Consider the following 11,379-nt stretch of genomic DNA (forward strand, 5'->3'; position numbering starts at 1 on the left):
CAACAAATATTTATTGACTGTCACTATCAAATTCAGTGATGAATATCTTGTTCCCACACTGATAGGTGTCAGAGACAGGCAGACACAGAGAATTAAAGAATTAAATTTTAAAAGCTGCCCTTTGAACACAATGACATATAGTTTTTCATTTTAATCCTGTTCTTGAACTGTGCAAATTAATAACCACATTACCAAATAAGCTATTTTTAAACCTTATATGTTGGTATCCAAGAAGATGTTAAAAAGAAAAAAATAAATAAACCTTATATGGAAACAAAATAATACATGAGCGGTCACCAAACACTCAAGAAAGCAGCTAAAATACAAATAAATGGTCCACATTTTTTCCTACAACTCATATCCACCCAAATGTAAATTGGCTTCATTGATATGTCTAATTGTTCTGGATGTTTTTCACTAAGTGATATGTTAAAGAAAACAATTGAAACCTCATATACATTTATTTGGAGGTAATTGAGGTCCTTTTTGATCATTTGAAAGTCATAGTTTTTAATCTTACGGTGATGAGTTAGGAAACATGGAAAATAAAATGGATTAATTATGTCCTGTAATTTCTCTAAGGATAAGAAAACTTTGAGATTAAGTACATACAGAACTGTAACTGTTTTGCAAAAATATTTTTTACTCTTATAAAGAATTATAAAAAGCAAGGAAAAGGACCACCTTACCACCGCTAGAGAAGACACAATAAAACGCAACGGTGCCCTACCTTAAAGTAGCTTCAATAGGCAGCTCGAAAGACTGAATCTCAGCCAGGACATTCTCATAGGTTTGATCTGTTTCTTCTTCCAACATCGTTCCACAAGCTCCTGATTTCCCAGCTGCAGACATCAGATATTGAGTGAAAAACTGTTGTAATTTATAAAAATAAATGTCGTTTTCCTTATAATTATTAGAAGGATTCTCTGTTTACCCAAAGGAGCAACAAAAACAAGCTCACTGTCTGACTTCATGCTATCAAAGTCTTTGCTTCCAAGAATGTTGCACAGCTGTTGCTGTCCTGTCTCCACTTATAACATTTTACTTATTATTAACCTTGACACAGTTCGGAAAGTTCCTGCCTAGTGCTGGCTATATTTATTCACTTGTTTCTCAAAGACAATAACTGTATGTAGGAATTAGAGTCATTACACTATATAAGTTTACTAAATGCATGTGATTTGACAAGGCATATATATTAATATTATTTATGCTAAATACATAACCAAAGCTACATTTCTAGTTGTTACTGCAACTATGCCCTTGACCACAAACCCAAGGAGGTAATTTGCCCAGGAAAAATGAAATGTGTTATGGGATGTGATTTTGAGGTCACTAGGCTAATTCCTTGGTACCCTGTCTATCTCCTTTGCTTCTCTATTCTGCAGTGTCAATTTCCTCCATTAGCGATAGAGCCATTAGTTCTTTTATCTCTTGTTCAAATACAAATGCTGCTGTAGGCATTTAGATCTTACTCCTTTTCAGTTCCTTATGCCTCACTGTGAATGAGTTTGCTAGATCCCTTCTGCAGAGTAGGTTTTGATGGAGAGGAAGAAAGAGAACGAAGATGTCAGGGTTTTAAGAAGGCTAGCTGCCACTGAGAGGAAGAAAGAGTGCATGAACCAGAGGCCCAAAGTAGCAAAGGAAAACGTGCCCTACAGCCAGCCCCAAGTAGGCCTGAAGAACTAATGGGCGTGTATTTCCCATTTCCCATCACCACTTGCACTTGATCTTCTTCAATTCAGTTTAAGCTCAGCTTTCTTGCTTAATACAAGAAAGACAATATTTAAAGGAATGAGTAGTGACATTCTTCCATATGAAGCTTTTTTTTTTTTTTAGTTTTTATCAGACTTTTTTAAAAGCTCTGACAAAAAATTGAAGTTTGTTCTCTTAAAAATGTAGTATTCAAAGCATGCTATAACTACAATCTGTGGCATTTGTCATAGATTGCACCAGTTTGTCACCCCTGCCTGCATCCATACCCTTGCCAGTACCTCACTGTGGGCACACTAATTTGTGCCTGTCCCATGGCTTTGGGCTCAGCCATGTGACTTCTGCTGGCCAGTGATACATAAGCTAAAATAACAGCATGTGAGTTCTGAGCCTAGACTTTCTAAAGCCTCTAAGGCATATTTCTGTTTGTCCTCTTGCACCTCTGCCATCACCTAAGAAAAGCATTCCCTGAGAGCTACGTGAAATAGAGTAATCCCCACGGGTCCACAGACCTTCAGGGGAAGGTATATATTTTCATCTAGCTGCAGTAGCCTGAAAGAGAACTGCCCATCCAAACCCATGCTGATGAACCAAGCCCCAACTGAACCACAGACACAAGAGCAATACTAAATGACTGTTGTTTTCAGCCACAAACTGATGGGTTATAGAGCAATGGCAAACCAATGCAGCATTCTTCACTTCAACCCCATCAATAGCCCCCAACCCTCAGCCCTAGTTTTGCTCCATGGCAGGACGGAACAAATGCAGCACGAATATGCCTCACACCATTTCCCAATAAGATGAGTAAGTCCTTTGAGACTTGACAAAAATAATAATTTTCAATCTATCTTAAAGTTCTTGGCCGGGCATGGTGGTTCACACCTGTAATCCCACCACTTTGGGAATCCGAGGCGGGTGGATCACTTGAGGCCAGGAGTTCGAGACTAGCCTGGCCAACGAAAAATACAAAAAATAGCTGGGCGTGGTGGCACATGCCTGTAGTCCCAGCTACTTGGGAATCTGAAGCCCAAGAATCACTTGAGCCTGGGAGGTACAGGTTGCAGTGAGCCAAGATCAGGCCACGGCACTCCAGCCAAAAAAAAAAAAAAAGAAGTTCTTTATGTGCAAGGTTTTAAACTTATACCAAATTATAAGATTATACGTGTGCTGAATGTCTATCTGATTCATATTTGTATTCCCCATAATGCTTAAGAGTGTACACCTTGTAGGCCGGGCACGGTGGCTCACACCTGTAATCCCAGCAGTTTGGGAGGCTGAGGCGGGTGGATCACCTGAGGTCGGGAGTTCGTGACAGGCCTGGCCAACATAGTGAAACCCCATCTCTACTAAAAATTTAAAAATTAGCCGGCTGTGGTGGCGGGCGCCTGTAATTCCAGCTACTCCGGAGCCTGAGACAGGCGAATCGCTTGAACCTGGGAGGCGGAGGTTGCAGTGAGCCAAGATTGCACCACTGCATTCCTGCCTGGGCGACAAGAGCAAAACTCCGTCTCAAAAAAAGAGAGCATACACCTTGTATACAGTTATAGTAGATACTGAAGAAATGCTTATCCAATGAATGAATGATAGTGAAAGCTACAAGCTGAGTTACCTCTGCCTTGTAAGGAAATGGTGCAAATTATGCAAAAATCTGACAATTCTAGATTGTATTTGTCAGGACCTGAAAATACATAAATACATGATGAGATATCACTCTTTTTTTTTTTTTTTTTTTTTTTTTTTTGAGACGGAGTCTTGCTCTGTGCCCCAGGCTGGAGTGCAGTGGCGCGATCTCGGCTCACTGCAAGCTCCGCCTCCCGGGTTCACGCCATTCTCCTGCCTCAGCCTCCCAAGTAGCTGGGACTACAGGTGCCCGCCACCTCACCCGGCTAATTTTTTGTATTTTTTAGTAGAGACGGGGTTTCACCATGTTAGCCAGGATGGTCTCGATCTCCTGACCTCGTGATCCGCCCGTCTCGGCCTCCCAAAGTGCTGGGATTACAGGCTTGAGCCACCGCGCCTGGCCGAGATATCACTCTTAAGAGAGCCATCAGCATCACTATATTACGCTGAAGAGAAAAAAAATTCATAAATAAGGCCACATATTCATGAACACATACATCTGTGATGACTGATCCAGTTCTAAATATCCTATGGTTTTAAAAATTCATTCTTCTCTCCACACAGCACAAATTTTAATTTTGAAAATTTTCAAACTTATAGAAGAATTACAAGAAGAATATAAACTGAACAAAAATATACCCTTCATCTGATTCACCAATTGTTAATATTTTGCCACATTTGCTTTCTCTCTCTCTCTCTTTATTCAAGATTTTACAATGTAGGCATATGCTCTTAATATTGGAGAGAAAATGTATTAATTTAAATAGAATAGGCTGGGCGCGGTGGGTCACGCCTGTAGTCCCAGCACTTTGGGAGGCCGAGGCAGGCGGATCACCTGAGGTCAAGAGTTCGAGACCAGCCTGGCCAGTATGGTGAAACCCCGTCTCTACTAAAAATACAAAAATTAGCTGGGCATGGTGGCACGCGGCTGTAGTCCCAGCTCTTCGGGAGGCTGAGGCAAGAGAACTGCTTGAACCAGGCAGGTGGAGGTTGCAGTGAGCCGAGATCATGCCATTGCACTCCAGCCTGAGTAACACAGCGAGACTCCATCTCAAAAAAGAAAAAAAAAATAGAATATAGTATAGAAGAATACTATACTCTAAAGTAGTTTAATTAACAAACCACTATAGCTTTGACTTACTGTCACTGTATGACCCCACTCCTCCTACACAGCACATTCATCCTCTTCCGGTACAGCCAGCTCAGCCTGGAGATTCAAGGTCTTCTGTCCTGGTGGCCCGGTTGCCTCCCTCTGCTCCTCAGCTCTCCCCACCCTCCCTCTACTCCCACCCTACTGTCTTCTGCTCCTCCCAGTCCTGCTAAGTGCAGTTTCTCTCTGCCTCTTACTTTCTTCTATACCGTTTGAGACAAGGGCAACAACTTCCTGTTTCCACTGACTAAACCAGCATCTTCCTTTTATTCAAAACTTTCCTTGAGTGCCATTTCCTGCCGGAAGTTTGCACGATTAAATGAACAAGAGAGGCTCTCCTCCCAAAAGTAAGAGAGAAAACAACCTCCCCCGTCTCATAGTGCTGACAACAAATTCATCAAACGAGGAAAAGAAAAGGAGGAAGTGGAAAGTTTTGAAACAGCCATATTCCAAGATGTCCATAAAAAAGAATGGCATGTGTGACTGGAATGTTCCCAGTCTGGACCCTTAACCTCTCTTCCCAGCTGCAGCTCAAACTCTTTGACTACTTCCTAGAATTAAGTCTGACCACTGACGAGAAGTTTAAGTGACCCTAGGCTAGTGGTTCTCAACTGGGTGATCTTGCGGGTGCCCTGCTCGAGGGAAATGTCTGGTTACGTATTTGATTGTCACCATGGGAGGTGGGTAGTGCTACTGATATCTAGTGGGAATGGGCCAGGGATACTGCTAAACAACCTACAATGCACAGCACAAACCCCCACCTGGCCTGCAACACACACATACACACACACACACACACACACACACACACACACAAATTTTCCAGCCTGAAATGCCAGTAGTGCCCAGGCTGATCTTTGGGACGCACCATCAAGCCATCAAGCCATGTGTGAAGTTGATATAGTCCTGTTCCTTGGGGCCCTTTTCTAGGCCTTTTTCTTTTTTCTCTATAACTGAGTCTCTGTCCCATTGGCCTGCTAGGAACCCCTGTCCCTCTAGAACTGGAAATCAACCTTTTTTTTTTTAAAGTAAGTTTATTCTGCAAATAAAATGGCATCAGTCGCTCACCTTTCTCACTCCATCACCAAGACTAGACTCCCAGGCTCCTTGCTCCGTACTGGAACCACTAGTGGGAAGCATTATGTTTGTTACAAGAAAGGGCTCCCAGGAGAGGGTTCTTGGATCTCACACAAGAAGGAATTTGAGGCGAATCCATAAAGTGAAAGAAAATTTATAAAGCAAATAAAGGAATAAAGAATGACTACTCCATAGGCAGAGCAGTGGCATGGGTGCTCAGCTGCTTATCCTTATTGATATTTCGTGATTATATGCTAAACAAGGGGTGGATTATTCATGAGATTTCTGGGAAAGGGCTGAGCGATTCCCAGAATTGGGGTTCCTCCCCTTTTTAGACCATATAGGGTAACTTCCTGACATTGCCATGGCATTTGTAAATTGTCATGGTGCTGGTGCCAGTGTCTTTTAGCATGCTAAAGCATTATAATGAGCAGTGAGGATGACCGGAAGTCACTCTCATCACCATCTTGGTTTTGGTGGGATTTGGCTGGCTTTTTCACCAGTCTGTTTTATCAGCAAGGTCTTTGTGACCTGTGTCTTGTGCCAACTTCCTATCTCATCCTGTGACTTAGAATGCCTACCTGGGAATGCAGCCCAGTAGGTATCAGCCTCATTTAACCCAGACTTTATTCAAGATGGAGTCACACTGGTTCAAATGCTTCTGACATGTTCATGTGTATCACTGGCACAGAAACCCCCTCTACAATTCACAGTCTCTAGGAAACATATCTGGGAAACTAGGGACAAGGCAGGTGTGCCCCAGAAGGTAGTGAAGTGGAGTTGTTGTCTGGCCTTGTTGTCTGAGGTTCGTTGCCTCATGCCAAGGAAATCAAGGACGTGGACACATGTGAAGTAAGGTTAAGAGCAGAGGCTTAATAGGCAAAAGAAAGAGAAAGGAGAACAGCTTTCTCTCCTGCGAGAGAGAGGGGCGTCTGAATGGGACTTCCAGCCTGCCGGGAGTGCATCAGATTTTATAGACAGGCTTGAGGGGGTGATGTCTGATTTGCATAAGGTGCACAGATTGGCTGGACCAGCTGTGACATTTACATAGTGCATGAAGAAGCTGGCCACCCCACCCTAATCTTATTGTGCAAATGGGCTTTCCACTTGGCCAGCCCCGGTTGTCTGCTCCCTATGGCACATGTGGGTGGAAAGGAAAAGGGAAGATGGAGTAGTCATTTTGAACATGCCTAGTCCAGGTGGCCTTTCCCTATTGGCACAGCTGCCAGCATTCACCCATGCAAGCTTCTAGCCTGCCTTTCTATGTCTGCAACTCAATTTTACAGGCTCCTCTTTGTTAGAAAAGAAAATGATTTGGGGGTTGCTTTTCATTAAAAGGAAACGCTTACGGAGGACTTCCTTACTCTGTCTGCCTAAATAGTTTCTTCTAAACTCCTATATCAGTAGAAGAAGAATACCAGATGAAAGTGACCCATCCCTGGTAAATATCACCTGGTGTTTAATCCTGCTCAGAGTCTTGGTGGAGTTGGAGTTTTCCCTCCCATCCCTACCCCACTCCTTCCTGTGCATTTTGAAAGGTCCACAAAAAAACAAAAAGTAAACACACACACACACACACACACACACACACACACAAACTCAGCAACCTAGAAATAGAAGTCTATTAAAACAAAAACAAAAACAAAAACAAAACAGGCTGGGCATGGTGGCTCACGCCTGTAATCCTAGCACCCTGGAGGCTGAGGCTGGCAGATCACCTGAGGTCAGGAGTTCAAGGCCAGCCTGGCCAACATAGTGAAACCCTGTCTCTACTAAAAATACAAAAATTAGCCAGGTGTGGTAGCACAAGTCTGTAGTCTCAACTACTCAGGAGGCTGAGGCAAGAAAATCGCTTGAGCCCACGAGGCAGAGGTTGCAGTGAGCCAAGATGGCACCACTGCACTTCAGCCTGGGTGACAGAGCGAGACTCTTTAAAACAAACAAACAAACAAACAAAACACTAATATCTTGTTTGCTGACTAAATGCCAAACATTGGCCACCTCATCTCAGGAAAACAACAATCACTAGCTCCATTCAAAATTGTCCTGGAAATGTAGCCAGTGTAATAAGTCAAGATAGGGCAATAAAAGATGTAAAGATTGGTAAGAAAGAAGAAAAATTGATATTTGCTGAATATATGATTGTATACATAGAAAATCTAGAGAGATCAACAAACAGAATAAATGAGTGAATCTAGCAAGCACTGTAGACCAAAAAATGCTCGTCTATACGTTAGTCACAATTCGGAAATGAAATACAAAATCGATACCATATACAAAAGCAGCAAAATACATCAAATATCTAGGAATATTATATGCTACTGACTACGATTTGGGGCGCTGATAGGCCATACCTGAAAGTGCTAACAGAGTCATAAAACATTAAGAAATGATACGGTCCAAGATTTCGGAAAGGCAGAATGAGAGTTCCCAAATCCAGTGGAGCCAGAGGTCAGCATCGAATTGGGGGCCTAGAAGATGAACAAAAATCCAGGAAAATCAGGAGTAACAAAGGCGTGGGAACCCCTGAGCCTAGAATGACCTTTAGCTCTTGCAACTTGCTTTTCTGGAATCATTTGGTCTGTGGGGGGATCTTCTGGCTTTAAGGGTCAGAGGTGATGCCACAGATAGCAGCAGCTTTTTATTTGCCACAAGATATCACTTGCCTGTCCCCTCCGACACTCTGCCTTATACAAATCTGACAGTGTAAGCTGAAAGACAGAAATGCTGCCCAGGGTGGACACAGGTATTTCTCACTTCCTTTCCATAATACTCAACATGGGGAATTTTTTGTTTTTGTTTTTGTTTTTGTTTTTGTTTTGCAACAGGGTCTCACTCTGTCGCCCAGGCTTCAGTGCAGTGGTGCCATCTCGGCTCACTGCAACCTCCACCTCCTGGGCTCAAGCCATCCTCCCACCTTAGCCTCCTGAGTAGCTGAAACCACAGGAATATGCCACCATGCCTGGCTAATTTTTGTATTTTTTTGTAGAGGTAGGGTTCCTCCATGTTGCCCAGGCTGGTCTTGAACTCCTGAGTTCAAGCGATCTGCCCACCTCAGCCTACCAAAGTGAGGGATTACAGGTGCCAGCCACCACACACAGCCAAGTTTAATATTTAAAAAAATACTGTGTGGGCCATGGAATGCATCATAGGCACATTAGTACTATAGACATGGTTTACACGTAGTGCATTCATAGGAGACTGTTACTTATTCATTCAAATAATATTCCTTCAAATAATATCGTTATGAATCAGACAACATATCCTGCTTTTAAAATAATCTACAAGCCCTCCACATTCTGCCTCTCCCTCTGCCCTGGACTGCCCTGACCTCATTTCGTGCTCCTTACCCGTGTCTCATTCCACTCCAGTTGCACAGACCTCAGTGTTCCTCACGCTTTGCCAGGCATGCTCCACCTCAGGGCTTATGCTCCTGCTCTCCCCTCTTTCTGAAATGCTTTCACCTCTGATATTCACTTGGCTCACTCCTTCAAAAATCACCTACTCAATGACAGCTTTGCTAAAAATAAAATCCAGCATTTTAACCTTGAGCTGGGACTCTCTATCCCTACCTCACTCCCTCTGCTTTGTTTCTGTCCCATAGTACTTTCTGTCTTTGGACACACTGTACACTTCACTTTTTTATTATCTGTCTCTTCTATAAGAATGCAGTTTAATGAGCATAGGGAATTTTTTTCTGTTTTGTTCACTGATATTATCTCCAGTGCCTAGAACTGTGCCTGGAAGTAGGAGACAATAAATATTTGTTGGATGGACAGATGGATGGATGGACAGACGGACGGACAGATGGATGGACGGATGGATGGATGGATGGATGAATAGATAGATTTTAAAAAATGAAGAAACACATAGATAAGAAAAGAAAAAAGATAGATTTCATACATGAAAGTAAGAGGTGAGTGCTAGAAAAGAAGGGATTGAAAATGCCAGGAAAAGCAACCCAAGCACTCACCAACGCATGAATGCATCAGCAAAATGTGGTATAAACATGCAATAGAATACGATTCAGCCTTAAAAAGAAAGGAAATCCTGTCACATGCTACAACATGGAAGAACCTTGAGGACATTATGCTAAGTGAAATAAGCTAGTCACAAAAAGAAAAATACTGTATCGTTCCACTTACATGAGGAATCTAAAATAGCCAAATTCATAGAAACAAAAAGTGGAATGGTGGTTTCCAGGGGTGAGGGTAAGGGGGAGATGGGGAGTTGTTTAATGGATGTAGAGTTTCTGTTTTGCAGGATGAATACGTTCTGGAGATCTGTTGCATGACAATGTGAATATCCTTAACACTACTGGTCCGTACACTGAAAAATGGTTACCATGATTTTTTAAAAACAGAGGGGCTCGGAAGAGAATAAGAGTATCCAGAGGAGGGATCATTGGAACTGTGAATTGGAGAGTGGATACCATTTGGATATTCCAGGGTGGTGGAAAAACTCATAGCCAAGTCATATGCAAAGAAGTTGGTGCGAAGAGAGACCGCTAATGTGGAGAGAGGACATGGCTAGGGAAGTCAAAGTATGGCCAGGGTGGTGAGCATGGGGCTGCTTGCCTGAGACAAGTGTGGAGACAGAAAAGTAAGCAGAGACTTGGGCTCTTATTGTTGTTGTGCTGCTACAGAAGCTAACACCATGGCTGGCACAACATAGGTGTTTGGTAAATATTTGTTCAACAATAATCTGGACACAGGAACACAGTGGTTTGTAAGTAAAGAGCAACCAATAAATATTTAATTATAATATCACAGAGTTTGTCTTGCAAATGCTATCTAAAATAAAATAGTGAAAAGTTGTTTTCATTATATCAGTAGTAGTATTTCAACATTAGGAAATCTTTCAAGATATTCAGTTAAGCTCTTAAAACTATAGCATTGTTATTTTCAGCAGACTTATAGTAATACAGTTCGTTATTAGAAAGTTAGTTTTTTGTTTTTTGTTTTGTGTTTTGAGACGGAGTTTCGTTCTTGTCACCCAGACTGGAGTGCAGTGGCATGACCTCAGCTCATTACAACCTGGGCCTCCTGGGTTCAAGTGATTCTCCTGCCTCAGGCTCTGGAGTAGCTGGAATTACAGGCACCTACCACCACACCCAGCTAATTTTTTTATTTGTAGTAGAGATGGGGTTTCTCCATGTTGGCCAGGCTGGTCTTGAACTCCTGACCTCAGGTAATCCGCCCTCCTCACCTCAGGTGATCCACCCTCCTCAGCCTCCCAAAGTGCTGGGATTACACGCATGAGCCACCACGCCCGGCCAGAAAGTTAGTATTTTAAGAAAAATCTATGGCATTAAAAAATCGTGATTCTACAGAGCCATTATATGTTTTCTATATCATCTTTAAAAAATTCAGGATATAATATTTCATTACAAAAATGGTTTGATCTTTCAATGGATCTGTGATTTCTCAGTAAAGTATATTCCTACTGTTCTTTAAAGAATAAAATTTCTTAGTAATAGGAAAAGAGGTGGCTGGGCACAGTGACTCACGCCTGTAATCTCAGCACTTTGTGGGGCCAGGCAGAAGGATCACTTGAGGCCAGGAGTTCAAGACTGGCGTGGGCAACATGGCTAGACCCCATCTCTACAAAAGACTTTTTAAAAATAAATTTAAATTTAAATTTTTTTAGTTAAAACATAGTTTTAAAAAGTCTATTCAAAATCTCTGATATGACTTACCCCATTTTTCTGTTTATAAAATCCTAGAGGTCATGGTATTTCTATGAATATTAGAATGTTACTACTGGTCTAATCCACCTGCTCCTTGGAACATGCCATGGTTTTGTATATCTCTAAGCCT

General features: G+C 42.2%; 1 protein-coding gene across 4 annotated transcripts in view; it reads right to left on the minus strand.

Moving 5' to 3' along the window:
- The window catches only part of LOC105480188 (exocyst complex component 6), a 214,472-nt gene extending 209,747 nt beyond the window's left edge, over positions 1–4,725 (minus strand). The window contains exons 1-2 of one of the 4 annotated variants that reach the window (XM_011738755.2): positions 4,475–4,725; positions 731–842 (exon numbers count right to left, since the gene is read on the minus strand). In XM_011738755.2, the coding sequence (XP_011737057.2) occupies positions 731–842; positions 4,475–4,511 (149 nt within the window). In that variant the 5' untranslated portion in view covers positions 4,512–4,725. Of the gene's footprint in view, positions 1–730; positions 843–934; positions 988–4,474 lie in introns of those variants that run through there. The other 3 variants (XM_071069486.1, XM_071069485.1, XM_011738732.3) reach the window with 3 other exon arrangements.
- Positions 4,726–11,379: the final 6,654 nt, after the last annotated feature.

This window comes from Macaca nemestrina, chromosome 9 (assembly GCF_043159975.1).
Source record: "Macaca nemestrina isolate mMacNem1 chromosome 9, mMacNem.hap1, whole genome shotgun sequence".
NCBI lineage: Eukaryota > Metazoa > Chordata > Mammalia > Primates > Cercopithecidae > Macaca > Macaca nemestrina.